The sequence below is a fragment of the Ornithorhynchus anatinus genome, chromosome X4 (genome assembly GCF_004115215.2).
Source record: "Ornithorhynchus anatinus isolate Pmale09 chromosome X4, mOrnAna1.pri.v4, whole genome shotgun sequence".
Classification (NCBI taxonomy): domain Eukaryota; kingdom Metazoa; phylum Chordata; class Mammalia; order Monotremata; family Ornithorhynchidae; genus Ornithorhynchus; species Ornithorhynchus anatinus.
The window spans coordinates 4,131,479-4,148,815 of record NC_041752.1 but is presented as its reverse complement, the minus strand read 5'-3'; the positions used below and the strand labels follow the sequence as shown (position 1 = coordinate 4,148,815).

General features: G+C 62.2%; 1 protein-coding gene across 3 annotated transcripts in view; it reads right to left on the bottom strand.

Moving 5' to 3' along the window:
* EXD3 (exonuclease 3'-5' domain containing 3) overlaps positions 1–17,337 on the bottom strand; it is a 241,239-nt gene that overhangs the window by 160,790 nt on the left and 63,112 nt on the right. For all 3 annotated transcript variants that reach the window (XM_029054293.2, XM_029054292.2, XM_029054295.2), the window contains 4 exons: positions 9,086–9,139; positions 6,573–6,712; positions 5,524–5,624; positions 530–603 (listed from right to left, as the gene is read on the bottom strand). In XM_029054293.2, the coding sequence (XP_028910126.1) occupies positions 530–603; positions 5,524–5,624; positions 6,573–6,712; positions 9,086–9,139 (369 nt within the window). The remainder of the gene's footprint in view (positions 1–529; positions 604–5,523; positions 5,625–6,572; positions 6,713–9,085; positions 9,140–17,337) is intronic.

Genomic DNA, 17,337 nt, shown 5'->3' with positions numbered 1-17,337 from the left:
GATTAGGACTTGCGGGGGAGTCTCTTCTCTTTCCACTAAGACACGGCGCTTTTCTGCACGTGCATTTGATGAGCGCCGACTACGTATCGAGGACCGCGCTAGGGCGGAGCCAAGCTGATCCGGCTGGCCTCCCTAACGCGGTTTTCATTTTACGGCTCTGCCTGATAATGATGATAATGTTGGCGTCTGTTAAGCGCTCACTATGTGCAGAGCGCCGCTCTAAGCGCTGGGGTAGACCCGGGGGAATGAGGTGGTCCCCCGTGGGGCCCGCGGTCTTCACCCCCATTTTCCGGAGCAACTGAGGCCCAGAGAAGCGCAGCGACTCGCCCACGGCCACACAGCTGCCAGGCGGCCGAGCCGGGAGTCGAACTCATGACCTCGGACTGCAAAGCCAGGGCTCTTTCCACCGAGCCGCGCTGCTTCTCGGCGGTCACCAACTGGAAGAAGGTAGGTTTCCAAGCCGGGGGAGGGGCGGGCCCGGTGGAAACAACAAGTTGACAGCCACAGAAACACACGCGAGGCGGCGTACCTCCACGAACCTCTTGTAGAAAAGGTATCTCAGGGATCTCAGGTGTCGCTGGTTTATGACGTTCGGGCAGAGCTCTGAAATGCAGGCGGGAAGAAAACCAGTTAACACCCGAACTGGGCCTCTGAGTCACTGCGTCGCGGAGTCCCCGCGGTGCGGAGCGGGTCGCGGAGCGTTGTCTCCACTCCAGCTCTCCTCGCCTCCTGGGCCCCAGCGGAAGCTCCCCCGGTTTCGTTCGTTGCTTAAACGGTCTCGGTGAAGCGCTTACGATGGGCCAGGCACCGCAGCGATTAATTAACGGTGGTATCCGTTAAGCGCGTACTAGGTGCGGGGCACGGTCCTAAGCGCCGGGGTAGACGCAGGGTCATCAGGTCGTCCCACGTGGGGCTCGCAGCCTTAATCCCCATTTTACAGATGAGGGAACTGAGGCGCCGAGAAGCGGAGCGACTGGCCCGGAGTCGCACGGCTGACGGGTGGCGGAGCCGGGATTCGAAGCCGTGATCTCCGACTCCGAAGCCCAGGCTCTTTCCACTGAGCCGCGCTGCCTCTCAGTCCGCTCAAATCGGCTCTACCGGACTCTCCCCGGCGCTCGGTACGGTGCTCTGCGCGCACAGAGCGCTCAATCAACGCCTCTGATCGCGGTCCTCTAGACGGCAAGCTCATCAGAGAAGCGGCGCGGCTCGGTGGCAGGAGCACGGGCTTGGGAGTCAGAGGTCCCGGGTTCGCATCCCGCCTCCGCCCCCCGTCAGCCGTGGGACTGTGGGCGAGTCGCTTCTCCGTGCCTCAGTCCCCTCATCCGGAAAATGGGCACTAAGCCCGCGAGCCTCACGTGGGACAACCCGATGACCCCTGCGCTCAGGACAGCGCTCCGCACAGGGTAAGCGCTTAACAAATACCAACACCCGTGATCAGCGAGCCCGCCGTCGGTTGCTGAACTGCACTTTCCGAGCGCTCTGCACGGCGTCGGCGCTCGGCGAACCCGACTGAATGAACGAATCGGGGGCAGCGGACGGGCCCCGCGCCGACTCTGTCCACTGTCCCCTCCCGGGCGTCTCGCGCAGCGCTCTGCGCCCGGCGAGCGCCTCCGGTCGCCAAAGGTAGGGACGACTGCCCCGGGGAGAGGTCTCCTCTCTGGACCTGCGACCGCCCGGGCCACCCCGGCCGGGGAACCACGGGGCGCGGGGGGGCCGGGGGCCGGTCTTCCGACGGGCGGCCCGGCCCCTCTCCGGAAGCGGGGTCGGCGGAGGTCGGGTTTCCGGAGGAAGGGGTCCCGGCCCCACCTGGGAGACTCGACTGCTTACTGAACAGTCCTCTCCTGCCCTCCGCAGCCTACGATTTTGGACGCCCTTCACCTGAAGGCCAACGCTTCCCCGGGATTGGAAGCGGGCCACCCGTGACGTTTACTCTTCTCTGTTTTGGGGGGATTTCTCGAGGGGTATCTGTCAGGCGCTCGCTACGTGCCGGCCACCGTATACACGGATGGGATACGGTATCCGGTAAGCGTTCACTACGTGCCGGGCGCCGTATACACAGTAGACGGGATTCGGTATCTGTTAAGCGCTTGCCGGGCGCCAGGCACTGCACTAAGTGCCGGGGTAGATACGTGGCTCAGCGCGACTGGGAGTCGGAGTCGTGGGTTCTAACCCCGGCTGGGCGACTGGGGGCAAGTCACTTCGCTTCTCTGGGCCTCAGTTCCCTCAGCTGGAAAATGGGGATTAAAAGCGTGAGCCCCACGTGGGACCACCTGATTACCCTGTATCTCCCCCAGCGCTTAGAACAGTGCTCGGCGCGTAGTAAGCGCTTAACAAACCCCATTATTGTTATATGAGCTGATCGGGGGCTCCGGGTCTCCATCCCCCTTTTACAGATGAGGTAACTGAGGCCCCAGGGAAGTGAAGTGACTCGCCCAAGGTCATTCTCCTGAAGATGTGACTTTAGGGGGCAAATGAGGAGAGGGACGACCGAGCAGCTACGGCCCGGGCCAGGGAATCGGAAGGACCTGGGTTCTAATCCCCGCTCTGCCTCTGGTCTGCCGGGCGACCTCGGGCAGGTCGCCTCGTTTCTCGGGCCCTCGGCTCCCTCCTAACGATGTTGGTATCCGTTAAGCGCCTACCCCGCGCAGGGCGCCGTTCTAAGCGCCGGGGGAGATGCGGGGCCATCGGGGCGTCCCACGTGAGGCTCCCGGTGAGTCCCCATTCTCCAGACGAGGGAGCCGAGGCCCAGAGAAGCGAAGTGACTCGCCCGCAGTCCCACAGCCGACGGGCGGCAGGGCCGGGAGTCGAGCCCGCGCCCTCGGACCCCGAAGCCCCGCCGCTTCCCCGGTTCAGCGCTTACCGGGCGCGGAGCGCCGGACTAAGGCGCTGGGGAGAGTGGGACGCACCAACCAACGGGGCCACTCCCCGCCCGCGACGAGCTCCCGGTCTGCGGAGCCCTCGAGAAAGCGCCGTCACGGCGCGAGACGGTTGGCTCGGGGCGTCTACGTGGAATTACTGGGGAGCCGCGAAACGCCCCGCTCTCCTCTCAGGGAACACGGCAAGTGGAGAACGACGAACGGAGAATCCCGGAGCCCGTCCCGACCGCTCTTGCGGCCTCGCCCTCCCGGCCCCGCCGGGGATTTTTTTTCCTGGAAATCCTGGCTCCGGGTCCCCCTCCCTCCCCGACCGCGTCCTCCGGCCTCCTCTTCTCGGCGGTTTTCGGGTTGGCTCTCTCGTGACCCCCTCGGTTTATTTATAACTTGCCGGGTCAGGGATCGGGACGTCTCCGAGGCGGCCGGATGCCGGGCGACCGGGCCGTGGGGTAGATCGCGGAGAGGGAGGTGATGCCGACCGCCCCCCCCCCCCCGGGATCTTGGTAATGACGCCTGTGGTATCTTTAAAGCGCTCGGGGCAGCTGACGATAATAACGTTGGTATCCGTTAAGCGCCCACCACGCGCCGAGCCCCGTTCGAAGCGCTGGGGGAGCCGCGGGGTCATCGGGCCGTCCCGCGTGAGGCTCCCGGTCAAGCCCCGTTTTCCCGACGAGGGAACCGAGGCACAGAGAGGTGAAGCCCGCGGTCACAGGGCCGACGAGTGGCAGGGCCGGGATTCGAACCCGTGACCCGCGACCCCCAAGCCCGGGCTCCTTCCGCTGAGCCGCGCCGCTTCTCCGAAGCGTTCGGTCGATCGCGTTTCCTGAGCCCCCGGACGGAGCGCTCGGCAGAGTCCGGCTGTCGGTCGGTCAGTCGTTCGTATTCATCGAGCGCTTCCTCTGCGGAGAGCTCCGTCCCAAGCGCCTCCGGAGAGTACGGGCGGCGTGGCTCGGGGGAGAGGGCCCCGGCTCGGGAGCCGGAGGGCGTGGGTCCGAATCCCGACTCCGCCACCCGGCCGCTGTGTGACCTCGGCCAGGTCACTTCACTTCTCCTCGCCCCAGCGACCTCATCTGGAAAATGGGGATTAAAAGCGTGAGCGTTGAGCTCCGCGTGGGACAACCCCATCACCCTGCAATGCTCACCATCGCGCTGGTATCCGTTAAGCGCTTACTACGTGCCCAGCACCGTTCTAGGCGCTGGGGGGGGCACGGGGGGATCAGGTCGGCCCACGTGGGGCTCGCGCTCTTCATCCCCGTTTTCCAGATGAGGTCGCTGAGGCCCGGAGAAGTGAAGCGGACTCGCCCACGGTCACCCGGCTGACAGGTGGCAGAGCGGGGATCGGAACCCGTGACCCCTGCCACCGAGCCACGCTGCTTCCCCGGTATCAACCCCAGTGCTCAGAACCGTGTTCGGCACATGGTAAGCACATAGTAAGCATAGAGAAGCAGCGTGGCCCAGTGGCGAGAGCGCGGGCTTTGGAGCCAGAGGTCACGAGTTCGAATCCCAGCCCCGCCACTCGTCAGCCGTGTGACCGTGGGCGAGTCGCTTCACTTCTCCGGGCCTCAGCGACCTCGACCGTAAAATGGGGATTAAGACCGCGAGCCCCACGTGGACCCGATTCCCGTGTCTCCCCCAGCGCTCAGAAGGGTGCCCTGCACATAGTAAGCGCTTAACGGATACCAACATTAAGCGCTTAACGGGTACCACGATTTCACTTTTTTTTTCAATTTACAGTAGAACCATCATCGGACTCACTCCCCGCTTACAACTGGCTCACAGTCCGGGAGGGGAGACGGGCGTAGAAAAATCAACCCGTCAGCCCGCCCAACGCGCGCACGTGGAAATAACTCCCCGCCTCGGGAAAGAGGAAGAGGGAACAGCCCCGAACTGCCGAAACGGATCCGCGAACGCCCTCAAGCAAACTCGGCTCGGATCTGGCGGGGAACGGGGCCGGAGCCGGTTCCGGAAACAGAGCCGAGCGGAGGAGGGGGACCCCGTCCCGGAGCCGGTCGGATTCTCTCGATCCCCCGGGGAGTCACGGAGAGGGGGAGAAGGGAGACGGGAGGAGCTCGCCAGCTCCCCGCCGGGTCTTCCCGGGCTCCCGCGGCGGGCTACGAGCGCGGACCAGCGACCGCCTGACCGCGCGGACCCTCCCTTTTTACCTCCGCGTCTGGCCGAGGGCCTCGTAGATCGCCGCCGCCGGCGGCCTCGTCCCACCGGGCGGACAGTCGGGCGTGCGACCGCTTGGCTCTCGCCTCCCGGGGTCGGGCCGGACTCGCCGACCGAGGCGAAGCCAACGTGCGGTCCCGTCCCCGAGGGCGGCCGTAACTCCGGGCCGGGCCTCGCCGTCCCCTCGTCCGAGACCCTCCGGCGGGCGAGATTCCCGCCGTACCACGGGGCGAGGCGGCCTCTCGGTCATCGGCATCTACCTCGGACACCCGGGGGGTCCCGTAATCCACGGGCTTCGCTTGGGGGTAGCGTCAATTCAGACTAAGACGCCCCGGGGGGGGGGGGGGGGGGAGGCCCAGCTCCGAATCGGGGAATGGAGAGAGAGAGAGAGAGCGAGGGACAGACCCGAGGAGAGAAGCGATTCCTTCAGTTTTCCCCGTCGAAGGCGGGGAAGGTCGTCGCCGGGACGGAAGTCACTCACCCGGGTCCAGACCGTACTGTTCCAGGAGGCGGAAGACGAATTTACTCAGCGTCTTCTGGTTCAGCTTGTCCACTCTCGAGGACAGAGGGCTTTGATACTCTCTGTACGGAGGAGAGCGGTCGGACGGCGTTATCGATACGACCCGATTCGGCCGGCGTCGCCGGCTCCCTCCTTCCCCCGGTTCCTTCGTCATTCTCTTCCGGCCCTTACCCTCCGCTCCGGAGCCTCTCGCGGCTCCCCGGGGTTATTTCACGTCTCCTGGCCCTGACTATCACGGATAAGACGGTACTGGTCGAGCGCTTACTACGGGCCACGGACTGTTCTAGGCGCCGGGGCAGACGCGAGTCAGACGGGGCACAGTCCCCGTCCCGCGTGGGGCTCACGCTCTTCGAACCCGTTTTACAGATGACGTAACTGAGGCCCAGGGAAGCGAAGTGACCGGCCCCGGGTCACCCGGCAGACGAGCGGCGGAGCCGGGATTAGAGCCGGGGTCCTTCTGCCCCCCCCCCCCCCCCCCCCCCCAGGCCTGCGCTCCGCCCGTTAACGCCGCGCCGTTTCTCGTCACGATGTCTGCGTCCGATTGGATGCCCCCCCCCCCCCCCAAGAAAGTAGGGGGTTCTTTCCTCCTAGGGATCACCTGAGGAGATTATCGGTAGCTTCCCATTATTATTAGTAATAGCAGGACGGCATCTGGGAAGTGAGCCACGTGAGACGGGGACCGTGTCCGACTCGAGATATTTTTATTTACTTGCAGTGACGTCTGGGTCCCCTGCTCTAATGATAAAGTTGGGATCTGTTAAGCGCTTACTACGTGCAGAGCGCCGTTCTAAGCGCCGGGGTAGACACGGGGTCATCGGGTGGTCCCACGTGAGGCTCCCGGTCCTCCTCCCCATTTTCCGGACGAGGTCACTGAGGCCCAGAGAAGCGAAGCGACTCGCCCACGGTCCCACAGCCGACGAGCGGCAGGGCCGGGAGTCGAACCCGTGACCTCGGACTCCGAGGCCCGGGCTCTTTCCACCGAGTGGGAACCCCCCGCTTCGGCTCCTTACCTTACGATGACGCTCGTGTTGAAGCCGGGGTGACACCAGGAGTCCAGAATCTGTAAGAGTTTGCCCTGGAGGTCGGGATTTCCCGACACGTAATCCTCGACGAGGTTCATCTTATCTTGGAGGATCAGCGGGCTGCACATCTAGGATCAGAGGAACATGCTTGGCGGCGCCGCGATTTGCGGCCCCAAGGCGGGGGACCCTGCTGCCGTCCTCTCCCGGGCGCTCAGTTCGGTGCGCCGCGCTCGGTCGGTCCCGTCGAGGGACCGGCCGACGATAACGCATTTCCAACGATCGCGGAACGGAATCGCCGGGCCGTGGTAACCGGATGACGAGCGAACGGGGCGACTGAGCAGAGAGAACAGAATCCCGATGTCGGGATCTGTTAAGCGCTTACTACGTGCGGAGCGCCGTTCTAAGCGCTGGGGGAGATGCCGGGTAAACGGGCCGTCCCCACGTGAGGCTCGCGGTTAATCCCCATGGTGCGGATGAGGCAACCGGGGCCCCGAGAAGCGCAGTGACTCGCCCACAGTCACACGGCTGACGAGCGGCGGAGCCGGGAGTCGAACCCGTGACCTCTGACTCCGAAGCCCGGGCTCGTTCCACCGAGCCGCGCTGCTTCTCCGCGTGGCGGCGGAGCTCCGTGGAAAGAGCCCGGGCTTCGGAGTCAGAGGACCTGGGTTCGACTCCCGACTCCTCCGCTCGTCCTGCTGTGCGACACCGAGCAGCGCGGCTCAGTGGCAGGAGCCCGGGCTGGGGAGTCGGAGGTCACGGGTTCGAAGGCCGGCTCCGCCCCTTGTCAGCCGCGGGACCGTGGGCGAGTCACTTCACTTCTCTGGGCCTCAGTTCCCTCATCTGGAAAACGGGGATGAAGCCCGCGAGCCTCACGTGGGACCACCTCAGTCCCCCGTATCTCCCCCGGCGCTTAGAACAGTGCTCTGCGCGTAGTAAGCGCTTTACCAAATACCAACGTTATTATTATTATTATTATTGAGAAACACCAGAAACCCCCCCGCAATTATTACGATGATACATTTCCTCTAAATCAAATCCCCTGAAGCGGGGGCTTTCGGAGGCTCTCCTCTCACCGAGGGAGAAGAGAACTCCCACAGCAGGAAGTACGTCTGCGTCTTCCGCTAACTCAAATTATATAATGAAGGCAGGAGTTTTTTTTTTACATGACACGCTCTAATTCCCGAGTGATTCCCCTGGGTACGAATAGGGAAAAATCTCCAGGCAAAGATCTCGCAGGTCATAAACATCGTCTTTGGCCAACTGCCGGCCGACAGGAATAAGATAACCGAGAGAAGAAACCGTGCGCTCCGAAAGAGCCGTGGGGAAACCAGAGCCCGGCACATAGGAAGTTGGAGAAGCGGCGCGGCTCGGTGGAAGGAGCCCGGGCTTGGGAGTCAGAGGTCATGGGTTCGAATCCCGGGCTCTGCCGCTTGTCAGCTTGCGGGCGAGTCACTTCACTTCCCCGGGCCTCAGTTCCCTCATCTGGAAAATGGGGATTAACTGGGAGCCTCGCGTGGGACGACCCGATGACCCTGTATCTCCCCCGGCGCTTAGAACGGTGCTCTGCACAGAGTAAGCGCTTAACAAAACCCAACCTTATTACCATTAGTAAGGGCTTAAAAAAATACCCTAATTATTACCATTATTAAACACGGATCGGGATTTCCGTATTTTTGTGGAAATGTCCATCACACGACGCACAAAGAGGCGGTGCGACACGACGGATGGAGCCCGGGCCTGGGAGTCGGAAGGTCTTGGGTTCTCATCCCGGCTCCACCACTCGCCGGCCGTGTGACCTAGGGCAAGTGACTTCACGTCTCACGGGCTCAGTTACCTCGCCTGTAAAATGGGGACTGAGACTGTGGGCTCTGTGTGGGGCAGAGACTGTGTCCAACCTAACTCGTATCTACCCCAGCGCCTAGCACGCAGTAACCAGTCGCATTTATCGAGCGCTTACTATTTGCAGAACTCTATACTAAGCACTTGGGAGAGTACAATTCAAGAGAATCGGACACGTTCCCTGCCCATAACGAGCTTCTGCGCTTAAATACCACTAAAAAAAAAAAAAATGGGGGACAAGGCCTTTTTTTTTTTTTTTAATGGTATCTGTTGAGCGCTCACTATGTGCCCGGCGCTGTACTGGGCACTGGGAGAGATACAGGTTAATCAGGTTGGACACGGTCCCCGTCCCACACGGGGCTGAGTCTTAATCCTCATTTTACAGAGGAAGGAATTGGGTCCTAGAGCAGTAAAATGACTCGCCCAAGGTCACGCAGCAGACAAGTGGAGTAGACGGAATCGGAACCGACTTCCGGGCCCGGGTTCTGTCCACCAAACCCAGCCGCTTCTTTGATGACCTCTTCTCTACCTCAGCGCTTAGGAGTAAGCACTCAAATAACATCAAATAATGACATTACGGGGTTCGACACACAGAAAGCGCTTCGCAAATACACCCGCCGCGATGACAACCACGAGAGCGGGAAGAAGAGAAAACCACTAACCTGCTCAATATCTAAATCTGGCTGCAACTTGAGCTTGGTGCTCAGCACGATTGCCTGCGAAAGACAAAAGCCGGGGGGGGGGCGCGAGACGTGAGTAACGGGGGAGACGGAAAAAATATTCCCGCTGATCTTCATTCATTCGATAGTATTTATTGAGCGCTTACTACGTGCAGAGCACTGAACTAAGCGCTTGGGATGGACAAATCGGTCACAGGAAGGGAACATCCAAAATGGGAATCGGGACTTGAGCGGCACTTTCCCAACAACGCACTCCTCGTCGCCTCCGTGGATTGTAAGGTCGCCTCCCGACTGCCAATCTGTCTCTAGACCGTAAGCGCGTCTCCAGGCTGCAAACTGGTCTCTCGACGGTCAACTCGTCTCTAGAATGTAAACCCGTCTCCACGCCGGAAATTCGTCTCTAGGCCGCGCGGCTGTCTCTCGACTGGAAACTCGTCCCCACGCCGTAAATTCGTCTCTAGGCTGTGATTTCGTCTCTCGACTACAAATCTGTAAGCTCGTCTCCACGCTGTAAACCTGTCTCCAGGCTGTAGGCTTGTCTCCAGGCTGTAAATTTATCTCCACGCCGTAAACCCGTCTCTAGGCTGTGAGTTCTTCGCCTCTAAACCCGTCCCTAGACCGCAGATCTGTCTCTAGACTGGAAGCTCATCTCTGGACCGTAAACTCAGCCCCGGGCTGTAAGCTCGTCTCCACCCTGTAAACCCGTCTCCAGACTGTAAACTCGTGTCCAGGCTCTAAATTCGCCTCCAGACTGTAAGCTCCTCTCTAGCGTCTCTAGGCTGCAAGCTCATCTCTGGACCGTTAAGCTCGTCTCTAGACGGTAAACCTGCCTCCAGACTGCGTCGACCAGGCACCGAGTCTCCATTTTAAAGATGCGGAAACTGAGGCACAGTAAAATGAGGCGACTCGCCCATGATCATACGGCGGGCAAGCGGCCGAGCTGGGATTAGAACCGAGGTTCCCCCGTGTCCGGGGCCCGGGCTCTTTCCACTAGGCCGCGCCGGCTGTTCATGAAGATGAACGAGTCTGGGAAACGCTTAGCATTCCTCGGGTGAAAACCAGGCAATAAAACCGCGTATTTAGCTCTACTGGCTTATCTTGAACATTTCGGCCCCACTTACCATTTACTTTTTCTGAGACCAAACAAGATAGCCCGTTTCAGGCTTCTGAGCGGTACACAAGTAGCCCCGTCTCGAACCTACCTATCACTGTATTTATTTTATTAATGATGTGGATATATCTATAATTCTATTTATTCTTTATTTATGGTACTTATAGTGATGTCTACCGATGCCTGTCTACTCGTTTTGTCGTCTGCCTCCCCGCTTCTAGAGCGCGAGCCCGTTGTGGGGTAGGGATCGTCTCTATTCGGTGCCGAACTGTACTTTCCAAACGCTTAGCACAGTGCTCTGCACACAGTAAGCGCTCAATAAATACGATCGATTGAATGACCGAATGACCGGATCCCTGGATTACCCTCCCGTCCCCGACCACCGATCTCCCGACGCCCGGATTCGCTCGGAGATCCTGCCTTGACCTGGGAGAGCCTGGCTACCCTCCGACTGTGCCTGTTCTGCCGTCCTCTCCCAAGCGCTCAGTACAGTGCCCTGCGCTCGGTAAGCACTCAGGAAATATTATTAACTAACAAAAGCCGTGAAAAGTCGTGTCCTCGGGCCACCATCTGCACACCTTCCTCCCTGAGTAGAGCCAGAGGGAGGACCGGAAGGAAGGAAGCGCGTTTAGCCATTTCATTCATTCGTTCAATCGTGTTTATTAAGCGCTGACCGTGCCCAGGGCACTCTACTAAGCGCTTGGCCACCTTGTTTCCAGTCAGTCGTATTTTTCTGAGCGCTTACCGCGTGCAAAGCGCCGGACTAAGCACTCAGCACTGCGAATAATAATGACGACGGTGTCCGTTAAGAGCTTACTATGTGCCGAGCACCGCTGTAAGCGCTGGGGGGAGACGGAAGGGAATCAGGTTGGCCCACGTGGGGCTCACGGTCTTCATCCCCACTTTCCAGAGGAGGGAACCGAGGCAGGGAGGGGTGAAGCGACGTGCCCGCACGGCTGACAGGTGGCGGGGCGGGGATTAGAACCCACGACCTCCGACCCCCAGGCCCGCGTTCTCTCCACTAAGCTACTAAGCACTCGGTTAATTCTCAGGGATTTTCTCTCCGGAACGTTGGCTCCCCACGCCGCCCTCCCGACCCCATCCCGGGGAAACTCCCGAGCAGCAACTCGTCTCCGGAGAAGGTCCCCTAAGCCGCCGGCGATTTCGGAAAACGGGAGGCCACGGGCTCTGCCTCTTCCGGCCGGGCCCACCCCTCCTTCGCCGGCTGCTGGGGGCCGTGCCCGAGTGGTGGGAACCTCCCTTCGGCGCCTCCTCTGCTCCTCTCAAACCAAGCATCCAGGAGCAGTAAGACTATCTACTAAATGCCTTCCGGGTGCCCAGCGCCGTACTAAGAGGCGGCGTGGCCTAGAGGAGAGGGCCGGGGAGTCTGAAGGACCTGGGTTCTGATCCCGCCTCCGCCACGCGTCGGCTGGGTGGCCTCGGGTAGGTCGTGACTGTCCTAATGTGCTCTCCCGAGCACTCGGTTCGGGGTCTGCACAGAGTAAGCGTTCAATAAATACGACTGAATGAACGAATGAATACACCTCAGAGAGCTCGACGGTAAAACTCATTCATTCGTTCACTCCGTAGTACCGACTGAGCGCTTACTACGTGCGGAGCACCGCACCAAGCGCTCGGAATGGACAGATCGGTAACAGATAGAGACGGTCCCCGCCCTCTGACGGGCGCACGGTCTGATCGGGGGAGACGGGCAGACGGGAACGACGGCGACAAACAGAATCGAGGGGAAGGACATCTCGTTAAAACAGCAGCAAATAAATAATAATGATGTGGCTATTTGGTAAGCGCTTACTGCGTGCAGAGCACCGTTCTAAGCGCTGGGGTAGATTCGGGGTAATCAGGTTGGCCCACGTGAGGCTCGCGGTTAATCCCCATTTTCCAGATGAGGTCGCTGAGGCCCAGAGAAGTGAAGCGACTCGCCCACAGTCCCACGGCCGACGAGGGGCAGAGCCGGGAGTCGAACTCACGACCTCTGACTCCGAAGCCCGGGCTCTCTTCCACCGAGCCGCGCTGCTTCCCGGATAAACGGGGTAATGAAAATAAAATGGGGATTAAGCCTGTGAGCCCCGTGTGGGACAGGGGCTGCGTCCGACCCGATTAACAAGAATAATAATAATAATGATGATAATTCCGGTATTTGTTAAGCGCTCGCTACGTGCCAGCCTCTGTTCCGGAGCCCTGGGGTGGATCCAAGCAAATCGGGATGGACACGGGTCCCCGTTCCACGAGGGGCTCACGGGCTCCATCCCCGTTCTCCAGATGGGCGTCACCGAGGCCCGGAGGAGCGAAGGGACTCTGCCGGAGGTCGCCCAGCAGGCAGGCGGCGGGGCCGGGATCAGAACCCAAGTCCTTCTGACTCCCGGGCCCGGGCCCCGTCCGCAAGGCCCCGCTGCCTCTCCTCCCGTCCCGTGTGAAAAAGCCCAATGCGGAAAACTGGAATTTTCGGCGCTGACCTTCCCGGGAAGCCCACAGGCAGAGGCTGCATCGTATCTCTCGCGGGGCTCCCACCCCACGTCGTCCCCGGGAGAAGACGGCTCAGCCGGCCTGTGACTCCCAGCACGTACTGCTGACTCTTCCGCTCCTATTAATAAGCCACGTATAGAGAGCTCCCGTTACATTAAAAAATAACGGGCCTGAAAGAGACCCACGGTCAGGCAGGAGACCCCCCCCCCCCCCGCCCCGGTCCCCCCATCTGTTTCCAGAGCCTTCGGCGCCGGACGATCCCCCCCCTCGGCCCTACGGGGCCAGCGTCGGGGGGAGAGAGGCCGGGGGAAGGGGAGGATCGAGGAACCCTGCCCCGCCCGGCCCCTTTCGCATCCGACTCGGCTCGGCCCGGCCGCCTCTCGGCGGCGGCTCCCGCTGCGCCGGGCTCGTCTCCGATCGGACGGATCAACGGGGAGGCGGGAAAGCGAAAGCCCCCGGCTGCCAGCCCGGGAGCCGAGAGGCCGCTGGGGAGTTGCGCGGGATTCCTCCGAGGCGTAGCCCGGGGTGCCCTACGTGGGGAGCGGGAGGGTCTGGTGGACGGACGCCGCCTCCTCGGGTTTCCGTTAAGCACATCGCTCGACGCCAAGCACTGTTACCGGGCGCCGGGGACGGTCCCTGTCCCACGCGGGCCCACGGGACTCGGTCTCCGTTTTCCAGAGGAGGGAACGGAGGCCCAGAGAGGTCAAGTGGCCCGCGCGAGGTCACCCAGCGGACGGGCGGTGGAGCGGAGGAGACCCCGGATCTCCCCCGCTCCCGGGCCCGCGGTTCGATTCACTAGACCGGGCGGCTTCTCCGGGGCACGCGGCTGGGGTTTCCGTTGTGGGCCGGAGCGGGGCCTTTAGAGGCTCCCAGATTCTAATTCTGACTCGGTGGCTTAGCGGCGAGGGCACGGACTTGGGAGGCGGAGGTCCCGGGTTCTAATCCCGCGTCCCGCCGCCTGTCAGCCGGGTGACCGCGGGCAAGTTCGCTGGCCATTTTCTGCGCCTCGGTTACCTCACCTGGAAAATGAGGATTAAAACCGGGAGCCTCACGTGGGACAAACCGATTACCTTCTCTCTTCCCCCCGGCGCTTTAGAACGGGGCCTGACCCACAGGACGCGCTTTAACGGACACACCGTGCCGGGCGCCGTAGCGAGCGCCGGGGCGGCTTCGCGGCCACCCGTGGGCCCGAGCGGTCGATCTCTTAAACAAGCAGCGTGGCGCAAGTGGAAAGGGCACGGCTTTGGAGTCAGGCTCATGAGTTCGAAACCCGGCTCTGCCACTTGTCGGCTGTGTGACCGTGGGCGAGTCACTTCCCTTCCCTGCCGCCTCAGTTCCCGCTCATCTGTAAAATGGGGGATTAAGACTGTGAGCCCCCGCGTGGGACCACCCGATTCCCCTGTGTCTACCCAGCGCTTAGAACAGCGCTCCGCACACAGTAAGCGCTTAACAGATACAACATTATTATTATTATTATTATTATTATTAAACAAGACCGGAGCCGGATTAGGCTCGGGAAAACAGGCTTCGCTGGAGCTGACCTTCGAGCGTTTGCCGCGGGGCCGCTGAGCGGAGGAATGTGATTTTTCCCCGCCCCCGGCCTTTAAGCGGAGCTCTTTTTCACCTTGATAAGCTGCGTTAGAAAAAAAAAAAAAAATGTCAATAAAATAACCCGGGGGACAATAGAGGGCCTTCATCCCGAAGCGGGCGGAGGCCGCCTTCCGACGTGAAATATCGCAGTCCATTAAGTCACGAGACCGCGCCTAACTCAAAGCCGACAGGGTCCCTGAATGTGATTTCCGGCCGAGACCGGGCGATATGCGCGGGCACGAGGCCACGCCCGGCCCCGCCAGACGCCCCCTGCTCCGGGGACAATGGCTTTCTTTCCCAAAGGGGTCTAGAAGTGATAAAAGTCTCCTTTGTCTTTAGCTGCCTGCTTTGGGGCGTGAGGGAGGTTCATTCAACCGGCCCCAGACACCCTTTGAAAGGCTGAAGTGTAACACGAGATGACCGTGAAATGGTAGCCTGCCTTCTGGCCTACCCTTCATTTCTTGCTCAAGCACAGCCTGGCCCATTCGGAGTCTCTTCGGAGAATTAAGCCTCGCGCTGTATTAGCCGCTACCCGGCTGGATCCCGCCGTTGTTCCCCGAGGGCCGGCGGCTCATCCGCGGTTTTCCTCGACTCACCGGCCGACCCCGAGTTCCGGCCGACCCGGGGAGGGGAGGGCTCCGCCCTGGTTTCCCTCGGCTCCGCGGAGGACTCCCCGGGGGGCTCCTCGGGCGGGGGAGGACGACGGGCGGAAGGGGGCGGCGGGCGAGGGAGAGCGAGGCCTAGCGGATCGGGCGCCGGAGAGGCCGGAGGGCTCGGGTTCCGATCCCGGCTCCGCCGCCCGTCCGCCGCAGTGACCTCGGGCGGGCCGCTCCGCTTCTCCGGGCCTCGGTCCCCTCATCTGGAAAACGGGGACGAAGGGCGGGAGCCCCACGTCGGACGGGGACCGTGCCCGACCTCATTCGCCGACACCGCCCCCGGCGCTTAGAACCGTGCTGGCCACGTAGCGGGGGCCCAACGAATACCGTCACCGTTACCGTTATTACGGGCTCCGACGTGACCGGCGGCAAACCGACGCTCTGCGCCCTGCGCCGGGCGAAACCCGCTCGGGAGAAACGAAAAAACCTAAGGCTTCGCTCTCCTGGAGCAGCTGCGCCGGGCCGGATCGAGAGGGGTGACCTCTCGCTCGGCCCCGGTCCGGCCCCGGGCCCTCCCGTTTCGATTTACGGTCCAGCTCGACTCGGCCGTCCGGGGATCGACCGGGCCATCAAGTGGTCGGGCCGGCCGGGCCGGGACCCCCTCTCGGTGGCCCGAAGGATCCCCCGGAGGGAGGCCCGTCGGCTGACTGGAGGTCCCTGACCCGGTCCTGGGAGTCGGAGGACGCGGGTTCTGATCCCGGCTCTGCCCGAGCCCACCCGCTCCGCTTCTCGGGGCCTCGGTCGCCTCGTCCGGAGAATGGGGCCGCGGGCCGTGGGCCCCGCCGGGAACGCGTCCGTCTGTGGCGGTAGCGTCCTCTCCCGAGCGCCTGGCACGCTGCTCCGCACACGGAAGGCGCTCGATAAATGCGACCCGATGAGCCAACGAGGGCCTGATCGCCCCGCATCCCTTCGAACGGCGCTCGGCACGCAGGAAGCGCTCGACGTACGTCACGATCGTTATCATTTCCCCCGGAGCCGCCTCGGCTTTAACGTTTCGACCTCGGGCCCGAGAGATGCCGAAAAACGCGGCCGGGCGGGGGGGCCGTCTCCAGCCGACGACCGGTTGCCGACTCCGGCCGCGGGCGATCTTCCCAGGGGACAGAAACCCCCGGCCGGGCCGGTAAAAGGAGAAGCGGCGTGGCCCGGCGGTTAAAGCGCAGGCCCGGGAGTCAGAGGGACCCGGGTTCCGACCCCGGCTCCGCCGCACGTCCGCCGTGTGACCTCGGACCCGTCGCCCCGCAGTTACACGGGGCGATCGGTCTCGATCTCCACTTGACGGGCGAGAGGACCGAGGCCCAGAGAAGGCAAGAGACCCGAGAGATGGAGCTCGGGGTTCACGCCGACGACCGTTTCTTTTAAAATCCTCGTACCTGTCAGACGCCCATTACGCGTCCGGCCCCGGGCTAGACGTGGGACGATCAGATCGTACGTATATTGTTGGGGTTTGTTAAGCGCTGACTATGTGCAGAGCACCGTTCTCAGCGCTGGGGCAGGTACGGGGTCACCGGGTTGTTCAGGTCGTCCCTCGTGGGGCTCGCCGTCTTCAGCCCCATCTTACAGATGAGGTGACTGAGGCAGGAGAAGCGAGGTGACCTGTCCAGAGTCACACAGCGGACGGGCGGCAGAACTGGGATCGGAACCCCCGACCGCTGACTCCCAAACCCGTGCTCTTTCACTCATTCATTCAATAGCGTTTATTGAGCGCTTACTGTGTGCAGGGCACTGTGCTAAGCGCTTGGAATGAACTGAGCCAACGCTCCCTGGCCCCTTCCGGGGGGGGGGGGGGGGGGGGTCGTCACCGTGACAGGGGAAGAGGCGACAGGAATCGAAGCACCATTTTACAGGCGAGGGCCCGCGGCACCGAGGTGACTCGCAAGAGATGGGGCCGGGACTAGAACCCAGGTCTCCCGACTCCCAGCCCTCCGCGCTTTCCACCCGGCCACACCGTTTCAGCGGCGCTAATGACGTAAATATCTCTCGGCGAGTCTCCCGGCTGGGAGATTTACTGAAACGCATTCGGTTGAAGAGACCCCGCAGCCCCACGGGATTGAAACGCCGGCGGTTCCTCGAGCGCCCCCGGCCAAAATTCAACAAGACGGCTCCTTTCCGTTCCGCCGCCCCCAGGCAGGAGTTTTGAAAGACCACGGAGACGGCGGAAGGAGCCCGGGCTTCGGGGTCAGGGGTCGCGGGTTCGACTCCCGGCTCTGCCGCCTGGCAGCCGTGGGACTGCGGGCGAGTCGCTTCACTTCTCCGTGCCTCAGTTCCCTCATCTGGAAAACGGGGATCAACTGGGGGGGCCTCCCGTGGGACGACCCGATGACCCCGTATCCACCCCGGCGCCTGGAACGGCGCTCGGCACACAGTCAGGCGCTCAGCAGATACCGACGCTATTA